This window comes from Bos indicus, chromosome 8 (assembly GCF_029378745.1).
Source record: "Bos indicus isolate NIAB-ARS_2022 breed Sahiwal x Tharparkar chromosome 8, NIAB-ARS_B.indTharparkar_mat_pri_1.0, whole genome shotgun sequence".
Lineage (NCBI taxonomy): Eukaryota > Metazoa > Chordata > Mammalia > Artiodactyla > Bovidae > Bos > Bos indicus.
This window is the reverse complement of record NC_091767.1, coordinates 42366279-42389704: the sequence shown is the minus strand read 5'-3', so window position 1 is coordinate 42389704 and position 23426 is coordinate 42366279. Positions and strand designations below refer to the sequence as shown.

Below are 23426 nucleotides of genomic sequence, written 5' to 3'. Positions count from 1 at the left end.
CGACTTCCTGCTCTGTGGGGCGTTGTTGGCTCGGTGAAATCAGAGGCCTGTGGCTGGACCCGTTTGAGGTGGACTGGTTGCCCCTATGAAGAGAAGGGGCTCTTGAACACAGAAAAGTCATTTTGCTCTTGCAGCGGAGTCATTCTGCAATTCATTGGAAGATAATGAGTTGTTTTGCGAGAGCAGACTTGGTCACTGGAAACATAGGATTATGAGAGCTATGAGACCCGCTAATGTTTTATGACTTGTGATTGCCTGGTCATGCCTCACTTGGAGTTAGAATCAAAATGTGGAAGTGGGCTTTTGAAGTCTTTTTCGTTGTTCCCCCTCATTTTATGTTCTTTGATCGGAGTTTCACCTTTGCAGGTCTTGCTGAGAGAACTCAGGACAGCAGCCTCTTCTGACTACATGGCGGCTTCCTAGACGCACATAACATTAGCGCTGGAAGGTGCCTTTGTACTCTTGGTTTTGCTGAGGTCCAGAGAGGTTAGGTGACTCTGCAAGGTCGCACAGCTGGCTAGAAACAACAGAATCAGTGAATGCTGATGCATTTGGGAGCTTGGTGTTGGCTTGATCTGATCCGTCCCTTGCAGATGCAGCCTGGGCCTGGGACTTGGGTCACTGACACTTGGAAATGGTATTCTATAGTTTGGATTGTTTTTTGTTTCCCTGCTTTGGAAAATGTCGATTCCTCGTTTTGACTGAGGTCTGTGATCTCAGACTGTTTGAGCACAGAAATATCAAACTGCTCCTAGGAGCCACGTGTGTGAATGCCCAGGTGAGCATGACTGTTCCCTTTGAAGGTTTAGCCGCACTTTCGTTTTTGGGCACAGACTTAGAACCAAGGCAGACAGAACAGGCTGGGATGTGCATTCCAGGCAGGGCCGGTAAATGCGTGCTGGAAATAGTAAGCATGGTTGGGTGAAAACCAAACAAAATAGAAGCTGTTTTTGTGAGTTGTTCATTTTATCAGAAGGGAATGCGGTTCCCAAGCTTTGTAAAACGTGGATTTTAGGACCCAGGCTGTAAGTAGGTAGGTGGGTGGGAGGGCCACGGAGGAAGAGTTTTGAGATTGGATAACACAGGCAGACAGGTCTCGGCCCCACTTGAGAGGTGATTTACTCAGGCTGTCGTATGATGAGAGAGAATGATCTGAATTTTGAAAAGATTGACGTCTGTGGTATCCTGAGAAGAAAGGGACAAGGAAAGCATGGCTTATCTCTATGGGTGAACTGTGACATGTGAAATGTAACTTTTGTGTGGTGATTTTACTGTCACATCCAGGCATTCCAGTGGCCTCAGAGTATGGTTTTGTGAGTTTCTTCTGTTTCACTGTTGTGAGGTTGTAGTTGCATAATTAAGATCCATTCGCTAATGGGAAGAGTTTTTGCTTAATACTCATTTCTGAGCTAGGGGAAATTCTTTTCCCATTCTCTTTTATGTGAGCAATAAATTAACTACCTGGATATTATTATAGGAAATGAGACAAGAACCTAGGCCAGCATTTTAAAGTCTGTCTTATAAATGTATAATTTCCAGACACTACAAGCAAAATAATCTTGTTTATTGGGCAAGAAGGTAGCTGAATGTATCCTTTTTTGAATAATCAATGGAAAATGCTCTTCAAGTAAATAGTGTTATGAATCCTAGAAAGTTTTCAAGGTTAGAATACCTCATTTTTTCTCTTCTTCAGTTTATACCACTCGCGATGAGCGCTGTGCTGCCACACGGTAGAAACTCCATGAACGCTTCTGAAGATGAAGTGATAAACTTATAAGAAGAAAGTGGAAAGTTACTAATTTACCAGTCATGTTAGGGTAGTATTGTGTATCTTGTAGACTTCCTTTTTTTTTTTGGTCTAGTGTTTCTTCACTCGGTTCACATTCTTTTGCCAACCGGTCCATTCTGAAGGAGATCAGCCCTGGGATTTCTTTGGAAGGAATGATGCTAAAGCTGAAACTCCAATACTTTGGCCACCTCATGCGAAGAGTTGACTCATTGGAAAAGACTGTGATGCTGGGAGGGATTGGGGGCAGGAGGAGAAGGGGACAACAGAGGATGAGATGGCTGGATGGCATCACTGACTCGATGGATGTGAGTCTGGGTGAACTCTGGGAGTTGGTGATGGACAGGGAGGCCTGGCGTGCTGCGATTCACAGGGTCGCAAAGAGTCGGACACGACTGAGTGACTGAACTGAACTGAATGAAAGGAACATGTATGTCTAAAAATGGAAAACTAGTTTGTTTTACAAAACTATGCTATGAAATTGATGTTCATAATTTTCACCTTAAGGTGCCTCGCAAGATACCAAGTCACCCAAGAAGGATAAAACTGTTCTCAGGGCAGCTTTATTGTAATATGCCTTTTTGTAATCCCATCTCTTGGAAACTGTGTCTCCATATTCAGCGTGAGTTGATAACTTGCCATTGACCAGGCCGTGGGATTAACGCGGGATGCTGCATGGCCTCGGCGTTCAAACAAATGCTTATCGTCCATCGTTTGTTTACTTGTTCACCAGCGGCCATCCTGTTTAATATCAGCTTATTAAGCTCTTTCTTGATAATAAAATTTTATGCAAGGGGCTCTCGTGGGCCTAATGTGCAGAGATGTTCTCCACTGGCTGATGATTGAACACACTGGGTGAACCTAAGCAACGCAGCCTTGAAAGGGAACTTGGCAAAGACTGTTCTATAAGAAATGCTGTAACAGGGCTAAAATAATTCTCCCTCCTGGAAATGTTGTGCAAAGCCGGCTTGGCAGAGGCATCGGAGATACATAGAGTCCCTGAGTTGGAAGACAGCTCAGTGGAACAGCTCCCTGTCCTACACTTAAATCACATCCTCCACGGCACCTGTGCCAAGAGGCTGACCATCCATAGAGGAGACACTCTGCCTTTTGTCTGCACAGCCCTTCCAGTGGTCAGCCCCAACTGTTAGTTCTTCTTCCCTTTGAACAGAATCCTCTTTCCTTATAGCTGCTGCTCGCTGGTCCTGATCCTATTCCCTGGGGGTGAACAGAACAATATTTTTTCTGTTTTTAGCATCAGCTCCCACTGGATGAAACGTTTGAGGACTCAAATGCCGTTAGAATGAACTTCCCTACATTCCTCTTTCTTTGGCACTTCCCTCATCCTCCAGGGCCCAGCTTAATTGCCACCACACCTTTGATCCCTTCAAGAGTAAACACTAATCACATTTCTCCTCATACTCTCACTTTTCTTGGCCTATTCTTCTGTAACAGATCGAACACAACTTGCTAGTTTTCTTGGTCATTGTTGACATACCTGCCTTCCCGATTGATTAACATGCTGCATCTTGGTTGGACTTCCGTGTGCAAATAGTAAGGCCCATTGATTTCATTGGTTGCCACATGAAATAGCCCAGGATTGATGTGTGAGAACATTGCCCCAGGTAGTGTTCACCTCGGCAGTAGATGGACCTAAACCTGCCCTATTCAGGGGCCTGTCCAAAAGAGTAAGTAGAATTGTATTTCTCAGGTAAAAATTGAAGGTGGGTGTTTCTGGTTGGTAGAAGCAACCGTTCCACCCTGGGCTGTTCAGGGATCGAGGCTGGAGGGACTCTGTCAAGCCTCAGCATCTCCATCCCCTTGAGCCAGAATCGGGGAACACCACAGAGAGTAGTATGTGCTGAGTTCTAAGGACTCTAAGTGAATAGGCCTCCGTGACTTCCGCTCACATCCCATTAGGTAGAACGCCATCCTGGGACCACGTTAGCTATAAGGGCGGCTGAGAACTGTGGTCTGGCTGTGAGCCCAGGAAGGTAGGATTTTGGTGACAAGATTGCAGTGTCTGCCTCAGAACACTTAGGTTGAATTGAAGTGCTACGGCCATTTTCTTTGAAAATTTTATTATGGTTTCATCACAAACAAATTTTATTTTATAATCATAGTATGCTAAAAATTCCCACAGTGTCCTTTAGACAATCTGTTGAGTTGGAAGATTTAAAAAATTTTTCTGTGTTCATGTTATTTTAAGTGAAGAGGATCACAATTTCAAACAAAGCTCAATTTGACTTTTTTTTTTTTTTTTAAGGTTTTTAAAGTTGTTTTGAAATTCCTGTCTCCATTGAGGAAACCTTAATTTCTTTGGTGGTAGGCAGTCTCAAGTGAACTTCGTCTTTTGGGGATAGTCAGGTCAACATCCATGCCTCCCGTGGGATGTTTTTCTCCCCTTGTAGGGGTTCCTGGCCATCTTCCTTCCCAAGATGGCATCTGGATAAAGGTAGATGCTGGGGTTTTATCATGACTCTGGGGCAGGTGCCCTGTCCTGTGCGTCTCTGCTGGGCTCAGCACAGGACTCCCAGTCTGTCCTGTCGCTGGAGGTCGTGACATGCAGCCAGTCCCATCTTCTGGTGTCTGTGATGACATGTGCTGTTAAAGTCTGGGGTCCTACCCAGTCTCCATTGGTCAGCTTTCCTGAAATCTCATGAAGACGCTCCGCTTCTCTGGTCTCTTAGTGCTCTCAGCTCTTTTGCGCTCTAGTTGGGAATCTGAAAGCTCTTAGTTGCTTTCTTCCCAGTGTGCTGGAGCATCCAGGAGAGTCCAGCCCCATTTTGTAAAAAAAAAAAAAAAAATCACAGTCTCACCACCAGGGAGTTGTCAAGCCTGAAGCTTCTAGAATTTGATAGTTGGGTGAGTCAGGAAGCTCTTTAAAACAAGTGATACAAAAATGCCTTACTTTTGCAATATCTGTCAAAGTATCTGACTATATGAATGCACTGTGAGGGACCTTCCTGGAGCCTTGGGAGGTGCTGGTAAAGTGAGAATCCTAAAGTCCACACTCCATGGTCTTCATAGTAAATCTACCTCTGGGCATCTTTGCTGCCTCATTCCTCTTGTTCCCTGCACTGCCCCCGCAAAATATACCAGGTTTGGGGCCTGAAGAGTGAATATTCCATTCAGCCCTAGCTAGGTGTATTGCCCTAGCTAGGTGTATTGAACTACCTGGACTTAGACCCCACAAGTTAAAGGGCTTAGTCCCCAGTAAGACCGGGCTTACTTTGGTGGCCAGCCACACTGCGGGGATCCCTGGGCCACCTGCACTACTGACCGACTGACTCTAAATTCAGGGGGTTCTCATGACTCTCTCGGGTTCAGTAATTTGCTATAGTGGATCCAGAAAGTACCTCTGGTGGTTACAGCTTTGTTATGAAGGATACAAATTGGGAGGGCCAACCAAATGAAGTAGCACACAGGATGGTCTCAGGGAGGGTACCCAGCTTCCCTGCCCTCACCCCATGGAACCAGACGGCACCCCTCCTGGCACAGCAGTGTACACACCAACCAGCAAGCTCCACAGAGCTTCCGTGTGCAGAGTCATCATTGGAATCTCCTCCCTATGGAGGGAGCTGGCGCAGCGGCTTATACTACAGGTAACAAAGTCCTCAGGGCTCATGTCTTACCTCTCTTCCTCTTAACCCCCTTTTCCTCCTGGGCAAAAGGCTCCCTATCCTGCCTTCCTGTCACATTGCAACTTCCCATACACACATGGCCTGGCCGTGGTGCTCTTCACTGTGGCTTCTAGAGCGGTTCTGGGGATCCCTGTTCAGCAGTCTCCCCTCCTAATTGCAAAGAGCCTTCAGAATTGAGGAAACTCCTCTCCAACAGCCTGGTTTAGACTGCTGTCTGCTGGTAGGACCACAAGTCCTGTTGTGGAAGTCAGTGGTGGTGTTTTGTCTTTTTTTGTCTTTGCATATTAACTTTGCCCTAATCCTACTCAAGGCAATAGGTGGCTCCCCTGAACAAGGAATGATCCCTTGAGAAAGTATGGAAGAGAATATTAATGTGGTTTTAAAAGTATTATGTCAATTACCATTTTATAGCTTTCCCATGGAGTACCCACAGTGGTAACAGTGCTCAACTGTATTGTGTGTGTGTGTTTCCACATAACCAGTAATTGGCTCATGTTGATAATTTCTTGGAAAAACATCTTTGAGGGCAGGCATTCATAGACCTAAATTGGCAGACGTCGGATGAGCCCGTTGGGCCAGGTGTTTCTAACATGCACGGGCTGTGCTGTTCCTAGTATCATAATCATGACTGAGGCGGGAGCCCCATAAAACTGGGGTGTCTGTAAAGCTTAACAGTGGGCGGAGGGTGAATGATGGAATGCCTGGCTTTCCTATTCTTCCTGTTCCTTTGGTCCTTCTGCCAACTTCAGAATCCTTCCCTTCCTAAACATTTAGTGACATCCCAGAATTTATTTAATTGCCGAGTGAGTGATTTGTGCCCTGCAGCACTTGAGGATAATTGGAATGCAGTCTAAATGATGTGCTCTGTATAATATTTCATTGCCAGCCTGACAGAGGGAAGGAACTTTGGAGTCTGCTTTTGTTTCACAGTGGATCTGATGCCTCGAAACTGTCATTTGAAAAGGTTCCTTACTTGGTGGGGTCTCTTCTTATGGTGCGGTCCTTACATATGAGTGTAAGGATGTTTCTTTTGGTTTTGTAAGCTCCTGGTGATGATATGAGCTCTGTTCCTACAGTGCCCTGCACTGTCGGGCCCCAGACCATGTTATCTAAATAATGGGGCTAAGACTCACATTCTCGGATCTTTCAGTCTCCCAAGAGAGACAGCTAGTTTTAGAAGCCCTAGGATTTCCAGACCTTAAGGAAAGGCAGCACAGAACATCTTTTTCCCCTCAACCAGTCTGTCACCAGAGAAGAGCTTGAGTTTCCCACAATTTTGGTGCCAGAGTGACATCTCGATAGTTAGGTCTGTATGTGTGTTTAGGTGCTAAGTCCTGTCCGACTGTTTTGCAAACCCACGAGCTGTAGCTCTCCAGGCTCCTTCTGTCCATGGGATTTCCCAGACAAAAATACTAGAGAGGGTTGCCATTTCCTACTTCAGGGGATCTTCCTAACCCAGGGGTTGAACCTGTGTCTCCAGCATTGGCAGGTGGATTCTTTACCGCTGAGCCACCAGGGACTGACCACCAAAGGAATTTTTGGTGGGGTCTCCCCTTCCCACAGTGCGCAGTGGAGATAACAGAGTAAGAGACTCCTGAACCATAAAATAGTAGAGGAGATCAGTGAAGTAAAATGTGACACCTCCTAGTGGAGTTTCCCTGTCTGCCTTGAAAGGCTGTGCTATACCAGGGTGCAAGTAAGGAGGAGGTCTGTTAGTCAGCTTTCCGTTATAAGCAGCCTCTGCCAAACCCTCCGTGGGAAAAAGGCAGAGAAATCCACCGAGAGTTAGCCACGAAGATCTGGAAAAAGTACTGAGAAAGTTTAAAGAAGTTGGGATTTTAAATAAGATATTTGAAACTTTGTTGAAAGATATAATGAGAAATAATAAAAAATATTTCCTGGTTTATATGAAGAGAATTTTTCCTCTCTCTCAGGAAATCTTTGAAACAGAATAATGTCTCCTCTGTTTGGGCTGGATTAAGTATGATGTGATACAGCCTGAAATTAGGAGCTGGGGTCTCCTAGGTATAATCACAGCTGAGAACATCAGAGATTCTGTAAGACGTCCTTTTCTCCCCAAAGACTTTATTCTATACTGGCAAGGTTTGGGAGGGTCCTTCATCTAAGGTATTGCTGTTGTTGCTCAGTTGCCAAGTTGTGTCTGACTCTTTGCGACTCCATGGACTGCAGTACGACAGGCTTCCCTGTCCTTCACTGTCTCCTAGAGTTTGCTCAAACTCATGTCCATTGAATCGGTGATGCCATCCAACCACCGTATCCTCTGTCGTCCCCTTCTCCTCCTGCCTTCAGTCTTTCCTAGCACCTGGGTCTTTTCCAGTCGACTTCACATCAGGTGGCCAAAGTATTGGAGCTTCAGCCTCAGCAGCGTCTACAGTATGATGTGCGTAATACCTTTAGTATTTTTCCCCCCTCTCTTGTTTTGTAACTTTGTATCACCTTCCCTTGCTTTTTGTTTAAAAGACATAAAATTGTATTTTCTTTTTCTTTTCCCAAGTGGCATTTTTTAGCTTTTCAAATTGGATCGTCAGTTTACTGGGGCAAAATGGCTAGCAAGCTGCATTTCCGTTTTTATACACAAGGGAGAGCTAAGACCCTAGCAAATGGATTTGGGTTTTGCCAAATTCAAGGTCCTTCAGCACTTGAGGAGGAAGTACTGAACTAACTAATGGTGATCAGAGTTGTGAATTGTCTGGGGGAAACATGTGATCGTAGTAAATGAATTTTGATAAATTTATGTACTTTTTATTTTATTCTTAAATCAATGGGCTAGATTGTTTTCACAGCGATTGGATCTGATATGTACCCTTTGGTCAAAACTCAATAGGGTTGGTTTAATGGAAGAAAGTGTCCTCAGAGGATCATCTAAAATACTAAATACTAAAGGCTGAGAAGTGACAGAGACTTGTTTCAATTGGTTCTTAAAACTGTGATGCCTGGAAATTCTAGTCTCAAGTTTTAACCTTTTGATATACAGGTTTAGCTCTGAAATCTAACGCAGACATTGAAAGTAACCATGGGAATTGGACCTGGCATACCGATACTAAGGAGCCCACATCAGTTCACATTATCTTAGAGATAATGCTTAGAGATAGATGTTTTAGAAATATGGCTGCTCTTCTGAATCAAGATTTGGTTCTTGTCCCATTCTTTTTTGTTTTTGTTTTTTAAATCCATAAAGCTACGACAATAAATCTTTTTTAAAAATATGTTTATTTTTGACAAAAGATGTATATCCTTAAGGTGTACCATGTAATGTTTTGGGACAGGTATACACTGTGAAATGACTTCATTCTCCCAGTGAGAGCTGGGGAGGGCACAGCTGTTTTAGGAAGTTAGAGATAGAGCAGGGAACTTTACTGACGCAACTGTATCTTTGATCGCTGCCTCTCAAGGGCATATAGGATCATGGTTAAGAGACTAAACCTTGGAATCTGATGAACCAGGCTTTTTTAAATCCCAGCTCCACCTATTTTGCTCTGTGACCTGGGGTGCCTAGTGTAACCTTCCTGTAGCTTTGTTATAGAAATGGGAAAATCATAGCTCCTTCATATAATTTTCTGAAGTTTGCATATGTGTACCATAGAACCTGGCATTTAATGATTACCAAAAAAAAAAAAAAATTAGCTATTAAGGAAAAAGTATTAAATTATTTCAGAGAATACCTAGATGGTAGGAAAAGAAGAAATAAAATAGTTCTGTTGTGTGTCTTGAATCCTACAGAAGAAAGGTAAAAGGAGTGAAGAGGCCCCCGTCCTTACCATTAATGGAATTAAGGAGGGCAACACGATTCCTTACTGAGTATGTTATGGAGCATGTGCACAGGCTTACTCACCTCAAGCCAGCCAACCTGTACTCATGCAGCTATAAACTCTCTGGACTCTGGTTTTCTACTTAACCCTCCGTGGCTGCAGGAAGGGCCGGGGGCTGGCAGTCAGGAAGCTGGTCTGTGCATTCCAGCCCTGCTGCCAGCTCAGTGTGTCACCTTGGTTTCTTGATCTGGGTGGAGCTGGATTCTCTTTGCTGTGCTGGGTCCCCCTCCACCTACCTAAAGACAACCTCGGAAATCACATGAAGCCGCTTTCCTTTTCCTTTTTACTGTGCTTTTAGTAATGAGCATCCCCTGCTTTCTGATCAGTGGGTCCATTGGGGGAGGCTGTTAAAAAGCACATTCCATTCAACGCCCATTTATTGAACGGTGAGCAGGTTGAGCTCCACACGGTGCAAGCATGGGGAAAGTAGTGTTAATTGTTGAGCTAGTGTTCCTCACCGTGCTGGCCCGCCTTATTAGAGCAATTAAGAGCCAGACTTGAGAGATGCTATTAGAGATAATATTGCACACTTAGCCACCTTAAAGAGCTTGTCAAGAGCAGGTCTCCAAGTGTACACAGATGGGAATTAATAGAGATTAGAACAGATTGTGAGATGTTCTGACTTGTAGGGCTTTTAACTGTTGAGGAAATCAGTAGAGTTTAAGAAATATCCATCCTCCTTCACCCTAGACTTTCAGTGTCACATCTCTGGGGGCATTATTTATGATTTCTCCCCTTCCCCCCATCCTCAGACTCTGGAGGATGGAAGGGCAGCTGCTCTTTGGCACATGGTGTGACCTCCAAACATGGTTGGCAACAGCGTTCATCTCTTGGATGCTTCTGGGAGACCCAAGCCTCCCCAACAGCCACCCCTGTGCTCCTCAAGGGTCTCCCCACCCTGCTTGGCCTCCAGTGGAGGAAAAATACAACACAGTGCATCCCCCATCCACTTTGACAAAAGGAAGAAGGATTGGATCTTGTAGCGTTAGAGGCCAACATCATGAGCTGAAGGAAGCATGTGACACTTGCAGATTGCCGGTGTTTTAGAGAATAGCTTTCCTCTTTGTTCAGGACAGTTCAGGTGGCTCCTCAGAGAAGTCGGAGGGCACTTCCCAAAGCAGATTGCAGCTGTGACCACCCCCTACCCCCAGCCCCGCTCCCCACATCACCCCTCCAGCAGCCTCCCACTGCGTATATAATTGAATCCAGGCACTTTAACATGGTTTCCAAGGCCATGGCCATCCGGCCTCTGCCTGGCCCTAGAATGTCATCTTCTTCTCTTGTTCTCTGGGTGGCCGCCACACTGGCTTGTCTTCCTGGACACTTCCAGCAAGGCTCCTTCCCTAACTACCATGTGGCCAGCTCCTTGCCCTCGTGCTCTCTTTCCAGACAGACCCTCCCCGACTGCCCCAGCTTAAAGAGCCAGGCCCTGCCAGCAGCTGTCGCATAACCTGCGTTAATCTTCTTTGCAGCCCTTGCCACCGTCTAAAGGTTATGTCATTGGCTTCTTCCACTGGTACAAGCTCCAGGAAAGCCAGGGTCCTCGCCTGTCTAGTCCACAGCCGTATCCCAGCAGTAGGGCAATGCCTTGTGCACAGTAAGCACTCCATGCTATGCTATGCTAAGTCGCTTCAGTCATGTCCGACTCTGTGTGACCCCATAGATGGCAGCCCACTAGGCTCCCCGTCCCTGGGATTCTCCAGGCAAGAACACTGGAGTGGGTTGCCATTTCCTTCTCCTTTGCATGAAAGTGAAAACTGAAAGTGAAGTCGCTCAGTCGTGTCCGACTCCTAGCGACCTCATGGATTGCAGCCTACCAGGCTCCTCCGTCCATGGGATTTTTCCAGGCAAGAGTACTGGAGTGGGGTGCCATTGCCTTCTCCATAGATATTGGTAAATAAGTGAATGTACCAGCCAGAGATGAGGGCTCAGAGAGGGTATTTGCTTACACTTCATGTTTTTTTGGTTAAGGCAGTAGAATCCTGTGTTATTTACAAATATGGATCAATGTAGAAATAACTGACATTCTTTCCCATTAAGTGCATGGTCTGTGTCTTCATGTAAAGATTTCTTAAAAAATTCTAAAGATACGTGCTTTTGACATAAGTGCTCTTGAGCTTTTCAAGATTTTAAAGGCTCTGTTCTAATTTCAGAACACATTGATGAAGAGTATTTAAATATGCATAAAAGTACAACCATCGCTTCAATCCAGCTATTCCTTGGAAATTCTTATAGATTTTACAACAGCTGTCTTCTAGCGTAAGCCCTTATTTCTTTTTAAGCAAAAACCAGATTGACATATGTAATCTAACCTGCGTTAGATTAGACAAACCTTTCTAACCTGCGTTAGATTAGACAAAACTTTCTATTTTGTCTTTTGAAAAGACAAAATAGAAAGTACTAAATTAATTGGATTTTCATTTCTATTTTTGTACAAGAGAGTGTCCAATGGAAAATGGTGATCTTAAGCATAAGGCCATGTACCTTTTAGATGGATGCCTTTCTTACTTTCTGTTAAAGAGTGTTGAATTGTCACAATCATGAGAAATTGTTGACGGGACCGTGAAACTTTCCTGCAGACAAAGCTTGATTCTTGTTTTGCCGCTCCTACTGAAATCTAATATTTAAGGTCACTGTGCTCATAGTCCATCGTAAAAAGTATATTCCTAATGCACAATGCTGTTTTTTAAAAATATTTTTCCCTTGGACCTTGAATATAGAACATTTTCCAAAGATTATTTTAAATGATGGGCTTCCCAGGTGGTGCAGTGGTGAAGAATCCACCTGCCACTTGCAGGAGGTGCAAGAGAAATGGATTTGATCCCTAGATTGGGAAGATGCCCTGGAAAAGGAAATGGCAACCCACTCCAGTATTCTTGCCTGAAAAGTCCCATGGACAGAGGAGCCTAGCAGGCAGTTCATAGGGTTGCAAAGAGTCGGACACAACTGAGAAACTGAGCGTGTACACACACACACACACACACACACACACACACACACACATTTAAAATGATATCCTCAAAACTTCAGCTTTATCACGGCTTCCAGTGGTTCTGTTCTTCTTGCCCAGCTTGCCTCTCCTACTTTAGTGGGATGACAAGCCTGAGGCATCGGGATGTTGGGGCTCCGGTTCCAGATGTGTTGTTGTTTTGTTGTGTGACATCTTAGATAAGTCACCTCACCTCCCTGGCCTGTTTCCTTATCTGCACATTGGAGTCACGAAGTGAGGGATGGGGGTGAGGATAAGAGCCTGGCCCATCTCACCTGCTTGCCTCCTTCCTCAATTTTTGTCTTTGGCAGCCCTAGAATGGACTGTGTGGGTCTGGCTCCAACTGAGACTTAACCCTCAGGAACTAAAACTCAGAGGGGTCAAGGGTGAGGGATTCTTCTCCTTGTTCTTAGCCAGGCTTTCTCTCAGAAGTGCAGGCTGACGAGGCGTGTTAGTGGACTCAGTGCGTGATCGGTGTCCAGGACTGCCTGGGTGTTAGTAACTGTTGGAGAGCTGAGCTGAGTCCTGGGTGCTGATATAATATATATATGATGGCCAGGACACTAGCATGGTGGAGCCAGAAGGGAACACTTACCTGCCAAAGGGAGCTACTTTCTCTACTCAGGGAGTTGGGGGCTTCAGCACCTCCATATAGACCAAGACCAAAGACTTTTCTAGCACACTGTCATCAAAAAGAAATAGCCCACCTCATCATTTTTTAAATCCCTTCTACTAAGCGGAGTACGTAACAGCTGCTGCATGGATTTATTTTGTTCATTGAAACATATCAAGTCTCCTTGCCAAATTATCAAGACCAAATCTGTTTGCATTTACTTTAATTTAAAAAAATGCACTAATGTCATGGGATATTATTGGAAGGTCTGGGAAGGATATCGTGGCGTCTAACAGACTACAGTGTCAACATTCCAGGGGAATCCCTGGCATGAACATTTGTTTTGCAAAAGAATTAAGAAACCCAGTGTAGGGGTTTTATTTTATTATGTTACACAAATCTAATGAATGACTATTTATTAGTAGTTTTATAAATTGTGTCTTTTGCATTTCTGTAGTCAGCACCCAGAGCTAGATATTTTTTTAAGAAAAGTAACAGTTAAAATAGGGCTTCACAAGTGGTGCTGGTGGTAAAGAATGCTCCTGCTAATGCAAGAGATGTAAGAGACGTGGGTTCAATCCCTGGGTCATGAAGATCCCCCAGAGAAGGAAAAAGCAGCCACTCCAGTATTCTTCGCTGGAGAATCCCATGGACAGGGGAGCCTGATGGGCCATAGTCCATAGGGTCGCACAAAGTCAGATGTGACATAGCATGCATGCACGCAATGTTTAAAATAAAATTTATTTGGAGGGATTCTCTCCATCATAAAAGCATAAGGAGAAATATGGAAGGGGGTAAGAAAATAGAGTCACCTGTAATCTTGTTGACCTTCACATACCCAGGTTGGAAAAGGAGCCAAGTAAAATCACAGACAGGGATTACTGTGGTGCCGTTGCGTTCAGATGTATTTTTAACCTGTTATGAGGGTTGGCTCTCCACAGTTTCAGTAAATCCCAACCCATGATGCCCATCAGGCCCCAGCCTGTTGTCAGCTGTATTTGCATGTCCTTCCAATCAGTCTGAAGAACACCCTGTTTTCCTGGGCACCCACTGCTAAAGGACTTTTTGTTTTTAGAGCCATTAAGACACATGTGGGGGCATGCCTCCCCACACTGGAGTAGCAATTTTTGCTTCTTCTCATAAACAGGGCTTTTATTTCTCCATTTCAGGTTTCACAACCTGTTTCCCCTCACTTTCAACTGTGGCTTTTCAGTTTCACAAAGAAAACTGTTAGAACTCAGTAATGAATGAATTCAGTAAGGTGACAGGTTTATTCAGTCAAATCAATAGCATACAAAAATTAAGTGCATTTCTATGCACTGACAACAAATTATCAGAAAGAGGACTATCCCCTTTACAATTGTATCAAAAATAATAAAATACCTAGGAATAAATTTAACCAAAGAGGTGAAAGACCTATATTCTGAAAACTATGTCACTGATGAAATACACTGAAGAAGACACAAGAAATGGAAATCTATTTGGATTGGAAGAATTAATAATGCCAAATGTCCATATTACTCAAAGCAGTAGACAGATTCAGTGCAATCCTTATCAATTCCAAAGACATTTTTCAGAAATAATACTGAAATTTTTATAGAACCACAAAAGTCCTGAATAGCTAAAGTTATCCTGAGAAAGAAGAGCAAATCTGGAGGCATCACGCTCCCCAATTTTGAACTATATCACAAAGCTATAGTAATAAAAATGTTATTTTTGTTGGTGTAAAATCAGTACAATAGATCAGTGAAACAGAATAAAGAACCCAGAAATAAGCCCATGTCCTGTGCTGTGCTTAGTTGCTCAGTCGTGTCTGACTCTGCGACATGGACTGTAGCCCACCAGGCTCCTCTGTCCGTGGGGATTCTCCAGGCAAGAGTACAGGCGTGGGTTGCCATGCCCTCCTCCGGGGGATCTTCCCAACCCAGAGATCGAACCCAGGTCTCCCACATTGCAGGCGGATGCTTTACTATCTGAGCCGCGTGTAGATAGCCAATCAATTTATGACAGCAGTACAAGAATATACAAGGGGGGAAGAAAGTTCTCTTCAGTAAATGGTATTGGGATGACTGGACAGCAAAAGAATAAGATGAGACCATTATTTTTCACTATACACAAAAATTAACTCCAAATGGATCAAGGACTTAAATGTAAGATCTGAAGCATTAAAACTCCTAGAAAAAAAAAAAAAGCATAGGCAGTAAGCTATTTGTCACATTGGTGACAAATTTTGTATCTGACTCCAAAAGAAAAGGCAACAAAAACAAAAATAAACAAAGTAAGAAGTTTCTGCACAGCAAAGGAAACCGTCAAGAGAATGAAAAGACAGCCTACTGAATCGGAGAGAATATTTGCAAATTATATATCCATCAAGGGTCAGCATCCAATTGAGCCATCTAAATAGGCATTTGTACAAAAAAGGATATGCAGGTGTCCAACAGACAACAGCATGACTCCACATAAAGCAACTGCAAATCAAGACCACAAGGTCAGTTCTACTTCTTAGAATGGCAGTTCTCAAAAAGACAGGAACTAACGAGTGTTGGTGAGAATTTGGAAAAGAGGAGATCTTCCTGCTGGTGGGAATCTTAACTGGTACAACCACTATGGAAAACAGTATGGAGGTTCCTCAAGAAATTTAAGATAAAACTATGATATGATCCAGCAATTCCACTCCTGGGTATTTATCCAAAGGAAACAGAATCACTATCTTGAAAAGATATATGCACCCCCATGTTTACTGCAGTGTTACTTACAATAGACAAGATACAGGAACAACCTAAGTGTCCATCAATGGGTGAATGGATAAAGGAAATGTGGTATATATATGCAGTGGAATTATATTCACCTCAAAGAAAACAGAAGTGTTGCCATTTTAAGTAACATGGATAGACCTTGAGGGGCTTACACTGAGTGAAATAAGTCAGAGAAAGACATACTATATGATTTCATGTTTATGTGGAATTTAGAAACAAAGCAAATGAACAAACAAAACCAAAATCATAGAGAATACAGTGATGATTGTCAGAGAAGAGGACGGTTAGGGAGTGGGCAGAAATGGGTGAAGGGATCAAGAGATACAAACTTCCAGTTATAAAATAACTAAGTTGTGGCGATAGAATATACAGCATGGTATATTCAGACTATAGTTAGTAATATCACAGAGCACACTTGAAAGTTACCAAAAGAGTAAATCCTAAAAATTCACTTCGAGCGTGATAGATGGTCATGGGGAGGCTTCCCTGGTGACTCAGTGGTAAAGAATCCGCCTGCCAATGTAAGAGACACAGGTTGGATCCCTGAGTCAGGAAGGTCTCCTAGAGAAGGAAATGGCAACTCAATCCAGTATTCTTGCCTGGGAAATTCCATGGACAGAGGAGCCTAGGGGGCTACAGTCTATTGGGTCACAAAAAGTCGGACACAACTGAGCAACTTTTATTAAGATATGAATTTTTACCCGCACTGGGTCTTCATCGCTTCATCCTCTAGTTGCGGAGAGCAGGGGCTACTCTCTAGTTGGGGTGTGAGGGCTTCTCATTGCAGCGGCTTCTCTTGTTGCAGAGCACAGGCTCTGGGCTCTCAGGCTTCAGTTGTTGTAGCTTGCAGGTTCAGTAGTTGTGGCACACGGGCTTAGCTGCCCCAAGGCATGTGGGGTCTTTCCCAATACCAGGGATAGAACCAGTGTCCCTTGCATTGCAAGGCAGATTCTTAGTCACTGGACCATCAGGGAAGCCCAGCATTTCGTATATATGTATTTTAATATGGAATGTTGAATGTATTGCCTTAAAGATTTTGAAAATGCACATCAGTGCAAGTCTATGGGAGTGTGGGTAAAAGAAAGATATTAAATAAATCACCTCCCAGTTCACAGCCCCTTTGCTCAGTCAGTGTGCGTCCTCCTGGCCTGTTATTTTGGCTGCTTCTTGAAAAGGTTCAGGAGCTCAGGTCAGATCAGCAACAGATGAATCTCTTAATGACCCTGGGAGAACTCACTGCTTGCAAATATCAAGAAAGCTTCTGGATGGGATGTAAGACACACTTCATGAACGCCGTTAACCCCACCGCTCCTCCAGAAAGGCCTCCTTTGTGGACTTCCTTCTACCCAGTTTCCCTGGTGGCTCAGATGGTTAAGAAGCTGCCTGCAATGCAGGAGGCCCCGGTTCAGTCCCTGGGTCAGGAAGATCCCCTAGAGAAGGGAATGGCTACCTACTCCAGTATTCTTGCCTGGAGAATGCCATGGACAGAGGTACAGTCCATGGGGTCTCAAAAGAATCGGACATGACTGAGTTCAGAGTAACGCTTCACTTCCTCCCCAGCAGCAGGCTCTGGGTCCTTCCTTTACCCTCCTTGTTGCCTGGTTTCTAGTGGGCCAGGCCCCTCCCTTTTCCTTCTTACCTGTTCACTTGAGTCATGCACATGGTTCTGCCTCTGAGCTAAGTAGGGGTGATTCATCACTAGTCCGGCTTAGAAGGTCCTTTCTGCCAATGGGGTTGAATATCTTATTTAAACCATTTGACTCCCAAAGCTGGATTGAGACAAAAGATTTTATAATTACCAATTAAAATAGAGGCAGTTTAAAGAGGAGGGCTCGAGCAGGGCAAACAAAAACCAAAAATCTTCATTTTGCCCCATTTATCTGGCTTAGTATAATTCACTGTATAATCCTGCAGCCTTTCCTTAAACAGTAATCTTTTAAGCCAGACCTTAGAATGCACTTCCTCGGTAAACCCTGTCATTTTGAGAAAGCAGAAGAGTAAACAATAAAGACTTAATTTTATTTCAGTAAGATTTGGGGGTCCCACTGGTTGAGCAAGGCCTCAATCTAAATGCTTTGGAAGGCTATTTTTATTAAAATGACTTTTTTAAAACTTCCAAAAGCAATTTCAGACTGATAGGAGGTTTAGACTTTTTGTTATTTTTTATTAGAATATAGTTGCTTTACAAGGTTGTGTTTCTTGCTGTAACAGCAAAGTGAAGCAGTCATATGTATACATATATCCCTCTTTTCTAAATTTCCTTCTAAATGGCGCTTCCCTGATAGCTCAGTTGGTAGAGAATCTGCCTGCAATGCAGGAGACTCTGGTTCAATTCCTGGGTTGGGAAGATCCACTGGAGAAGGGATAGGCTACCCACTCCAGTATTCTTGGGCTTCCCTTGAGGCTCAGCTGGTAAAGAATCCACCTGCAATGCGGAAAACCTGGCTTCTATCCCTGGGCTGGGAAGATCCTCTGGAGAAGGGAAAGGCTATCCACTCCAGTAATCTGACCTGGAGAATTCCATAGACTGCATAGTCCATGGGGTTGCAAAGAGTCAGACACGACTGAGCAACTTTCACTTCCCAAGTTAGGTCAGCACAGTCAGTTCTCATTATTACCTGTTTTATACATATAGTGTATATATGCCAATCCCAGTCTCCCAATCCATCCTGCCACTCCCTTCACCCCTTGGTAACTGTAAGTTTGTTCTCTACATCTGTGACTCTCTTTCAGCTTTGCAAATAAGTTCATCTCTACCATTTTCCTAGATTCCATGATGTAAGTGATATTATTCAATACTTGTTTTTCTCTTTCTAACTAAACTTCACTCTGTGTGATACCCTCTGGGTCCATCCACATCTCTGCAAATGATACTGTTTTTTTTTTCCTTTTTTCTGGCCGAGTAATATTCCATTGCGTGTATGTACCACGGCTTCTTTATCCACCTCTGTATCAATGGGCATTTAGGTTGCTTCCATGTCAGACATATTTTAAGACAAAGCCAAAGCTCATACCAAGAAGATTTAAATAAATGGTGACTAAAAGTACCTGTAATATAATATACTATGAAAGAACAGGGGAAAGAGTGGTCAAGCATAGTACTATGAATGAAATGGCAGCTTGGCCATTTCTTAAAAGGCAAGCGTGGTTTGGTAGGAAAGAGGGACCAGGAGAAGCAGGTGCCCATCGAAGGGATGCATGAGGAGTCATGGGCATGTGACACGTGCTACTCTAACCCTGTGTGTTGGGAGCAGAGTTTTTATAGGAATGGGAGTGGAGAAGAAAAACTAAGATGAGGCTCTGCGGGACCAAAGAATTTGGGCTATATTCTTTATCCTCTCCATAGAAAGAATGGGGAGTCTGAACCTTTCTGAAATCTGAGAATGAGTGATCTGTCCCTCCTTTTAGATCAAGAAAAGATAACCGTTTTCATTATAAAGGATGAATATAAAGGGCCCCAGAGAGAGGATGAGGGACACCCCTAAGGGAGGCCATTATACTTGACCCTGTGAAGAGAAGACCAGACCAAAGGGAAGGAAACAAATATCGATGAACTATTTTAGAGGTAAACCGTGGTGGCTGACAGGACATAGATTATAATAAGGACAATCGACAATTTTAAAGGTTTCTCTTCCAGATAATTGGGGATGGGAGTAGGGGATGCTGCTGCCCTTCAATGAAATGGAAGGATTCAGAAGAGAAATATTCACTCTGTCGGAAGAAAATGATTTAATTTGGAACTTTTTGGTAGGATATTGGAAATCTTGATTGGTAAGGCCAGGCTGGAGGGAGAATTTTTGAAACTGAGAGCATTGAGGTCATACTTGAAGCCAGGGCCAATTTGGATCTCCATAGAATATTCTACATTCAAAATAGGGGACTGGACACGTCACAGGTACCGGCCATCAGTAGTTAGGGGCTGCTCAGAAAGCATTCGACACACGGAGGCTTGTGAGTCTGTCCAGGCTGCTCAGCAGAAGGCACCCCACGTAGGAGCCTTCGAGGGTGTGTCTCACAGCCCCTCCAGGAAAGCACTTTGGAAGCGCCCCAGAGGCAAGTCCTCCTAGACTCGCTAAGAGACATCTCGCCTGTGGCTGATGAGGACATCAGACGTATTAGTGATGCCTGCTGTGTACTCAGAAGGGGCCACTGACCACACAGTTACACTGACTGCATAGTTACAGCCAGAACAAAAGAGAAGCAGGCCTAAGAAAAACTGGGAGAATCTGTAGTCACAGGAAGGAAAATGTGGAGAAAAAAGGTAGGAAGTTCCAAAACTGGAGCGTTGAAGGATGGAAAGATTTTAAGTAAGGAGCAATGGAAGAGAAAGGAAACAAAACAGGTTTAGAGGTGATGAATAGAAACGGGATATAGGAGGCTTTGGGCAGGTTTGGAAAAATGTCAGTGTTTTGGTTGCTAAAGGAATTTATATGGTCAGGAAGGAGATTCATCAGTATTGATGACTCTAGAAGTTGATGCTAACAGGGAGGTGAGAAGTGGCATGAAGACTAGAGGGCGATGCAGGGAAGATACGAGTTTGACGCTAGAGTTGGAAACTTTGTACTTGATTAATACAGAAATATCTAAAACAAATGCACTTGAATTCAGTCGCAGTGTTTGGTAAGCTGGTAGATGACCTAAGAGCAGTTTTCACAGGGAACTCTGTCTAGAAGTTGAGTTTGTGTTCAGTTGTCATTCTGTTCCCTGACTTTTCCCTCCCAATGCTAAGCTAGATTCTGTAGGGAAACAGAAAAATAAGGCAAGGTCTCTGTTAGGAAAAAAAAAGAAAGTCTCACAGCTGGAGGAAAGCAGGACAATCATGGATGTAAGGATTTGTGAAAGACACTCCAGAGGGGACCGTGAGAAATCACCAAGTGGGGAAGAAGCGTAGCATGCTCTGGGGAGCTCCCAGGCTTCATCCTGTTATTCTCGCTGGGTTCGCATGCCAGGAGATCAGGCAGGTCAGAAGGGGGATGACCAGGTCAGGGGCATCCCAACGCTCAAGGCAAGAGACTTGAATTGATTCACTGAGGAAAACTTAAGAATGCAAATAGGGCAATCCCGTGATGAAAGGGGTATGTAAAATCTGACTAATGGGGTGTGGCCCATAATAACATCCGAAATACTCAGAATGGAGCTATTCCATCTTATTGCAGGGGAGAAGAGGACTGGATGACAAAAAAGAACAGGCAAGCTAATAGGCCTTTCTTTGTGACCCCTGTTCCAAAAAGAAAAATACAGCAGAAGCCACCTTAACTGAAATAATCAGACCCAGTAGCCAGTCTGTCAATGAAAATATTAGTTAAGGGTAGAAAATGATACACATCTCACTTGTATGTAGATGAAAGCTTCAAGGAAAAAAATATGTCTGTTTGTCACAGTTTTGAGGGAAGGCTTGGGTTTCCTCTGAGTCTGCTTGATAGAATACAGTAGTCTATCTTGCATAAGTAACACCCATTATGTATCACATAGGATTTCCAGTATTGCTGTTTTTAGAGTGAGAATCTTTGGGTGGGGGGAGAAAAAAAGCTTTAGCTTTATTCCAGTATAATTAACAAAACTATAAGATATAAAGTATACATTGTGATTATTTGATAGATATATACATCATGAAAGGATTCCTCGGTCTAATTAACTAACCCACACATTAGGGGGAATCCTGACACTAACAAAGCACAGTGAAGGCAAGAAAGAAAGTTAAGTCGCTCAGTCGTGTCTGACTCTTTGCGATCCCGTCTACTGTAGCCCACCAGGCTCCTCTGTCCATGGGATTCTCCAGGCAAGAATACTGGAGTGGGTTGCCATTTCCTTCTCCAGGAGATCTTCCCAACCCAGGGATCGAACCCAGGTCTCCTGCATTGCAGGCAGACGCTTTATCCTCTGAGCCACCAGGGAGTGAAGGCAGGTCCTTTCCAAATTATAGGAGTCTAGCCTTTGCCAACTTCAACAGTACTTTGTTTTTAAGCAACTCATCTTTTATGGAGTCTTTGGTTACGCTCACTGTTTTGTAGAAGTAAGAATCCTATTTCTTTTCATAGCTGTGTGTTTGTGCTGTCACTTCAGCTGTTTTAGACTGTTTGCGACTCTATGGACTCTAGCCCGCCAGGCTCCTCTGTCCATGGGATTCTCCAGGCAAGACTGCTGGAGTAGGTTGCCATGCTGTCCTCCAGGGGATCTTCCTCAACCCAGGGTTCAAAACACGGGTCTCTTAAGTCTCCTGCATTGGCAGGCAGGTTCTTTACCGCCAGTGCCACCTGGGAAGCCCACATTTATGTAGTTCCAGTAACAAGCATAACTAGCATCAAAATGTTGGGTGACACAGCTGAGTGTTGGTACAGAGTGAGGTGGAGAGAGCAGAAGGCCGGTACCGTGAGCAGATTCTTAGGTGGAGGTCCATTAAGAGACTATGCTGGCTGCCTTCAAGTTTACTCAGAGGTGCATCTCATAAGATTTTCCCTAGATGCTCTGTTTCTAGGATGCATTTTAGGGATTGTCATCTATAATAGAATGCCACTGCCCATTAAAGCCTGTCCCAATGTTTGTCTGCCCCATGCCAATTGCTGACACTGTCTTGGTTGACGGGATCTCCGATTCTGTGTTAATTTCAGCTGGGGATTCCCAGCAAAACTGCTAGTCCTGGCTTAGGGTGCCACAGAGCTATGGAAACCAAGCAAGACCAGAAAAGTGCTAAGTGTGTTTACTAGTAAAACCTGGTCATAGTTCCCTCGGTCTTGTTTGTTTGTGCTTTAAAAGTAGAGATTCATTGTAAAATTTATTGCATTGCAAATTGCACTTGCAACATATGTATATTGCTTAGCTAATAGGAGCTCAAAATTCTGTTTAGAATTTTTTGCTTTATTGACTTGGTATTAAATAAAGCAGGATAGTCAAATTTGGCAAATAATCTTATATATACTTAGGAGTACCATATAGATACAACTTGAGTAAATCTAAATCTAAAATTATTGTACATTTCCCAATTGGCTTCTCAACTTTAACTGGAACCAGATATTCCTCTCCTGACACTCTTAATGTGTGTGTGTGTGTATGCATGTATATATGTATGTGTGTTCATACACGTCCATCTATGTAGCCTAACCAGATGCTTGTGTGCATGGTGTTTATGGAATTTCAGTCTCCTTGGGACCAGCTATTGTTTCTCCTTTGCACAGTAAACTCTTTGCATCTTATGTTTCCTGTTTGTTCATTGTTAATAGTAATAACATCCCAAGTGCATGTGCTACCTCATGACCTCATTCAGCTTCAACTCTCACACCAGTGTGGGTATGCTCTTTCACATTTGTAGTTCAAATTCCGAAGAGAAGAGAACTACCCCAGCCAGTCAGTCTCACTTGGGCTTATGCAGAGACCCTCAGGCCAGGCCCTGCACAAGCCTGAAGACAGGCAATCCCGAGTACAGGGGCCCATTCTCAGACCCACGGGGTGAGACCAGGGCAGGGAGAAGTTGCCTGATCTGGAATGTAGATCCAGGCAGGATGAACTGAGAGCAGGACAGCTCCCCTTACACTCCAGGCATGAAAGATAAAGACTGCCATCACTTATTCAAAGGAATGTTTTATATACATACAAGCAGGTTTTGCTCTGCCCCATTGCAAAAGTTGGCTTAAAGCTCAACATTCAGAAAACGAAGATCATGGCATCCGGTCCCATCACTTCATGGGAAATAGGTGGATGGGGAAACAGTGGCTGACTTTATTTTTGGGGGCTCAAAAATCACTGCAGATGGTGATTGCAGCCATAAAATTAAAAGATGCTTGCTTCTTGGAAGGAAAGTTATGACCAACCTA

At 43.9% G+C, this 23426-nt stretch overlaps 1 protein-coding gene across 6 annotated transcripts in view; it reads left to right on the top strand.

Annotated features, from left to right (window-relative positions):
* SMARCA2 (SWI/SNF related BAF chromatin remodeling complex subunit ATPase 2) overlaps positions 1-23426 on the top strand; it is a 179782-nt gene that overhangs the window by 114751 nt on the left and 41605 nt on the right. Inside the window, exon 28 of one of the 6 annotated variants that reach the window (XM_019966024.2) lies at positions 1694-15053. The exons of the other annotated variants lie outside the window; for them this stretch is intronic. Coding sequence (XP_019821583.1) covers positions 1694-1777 — 84 coding nt within the window. The 3' untranslated portion in view covers positions 1778-15053. Of the gene's footprint in view, positions 1-1693; positions 15054-23426 lie in introns of those variants that run through there. 6 annotated transcript variants of the gene reach the window in all.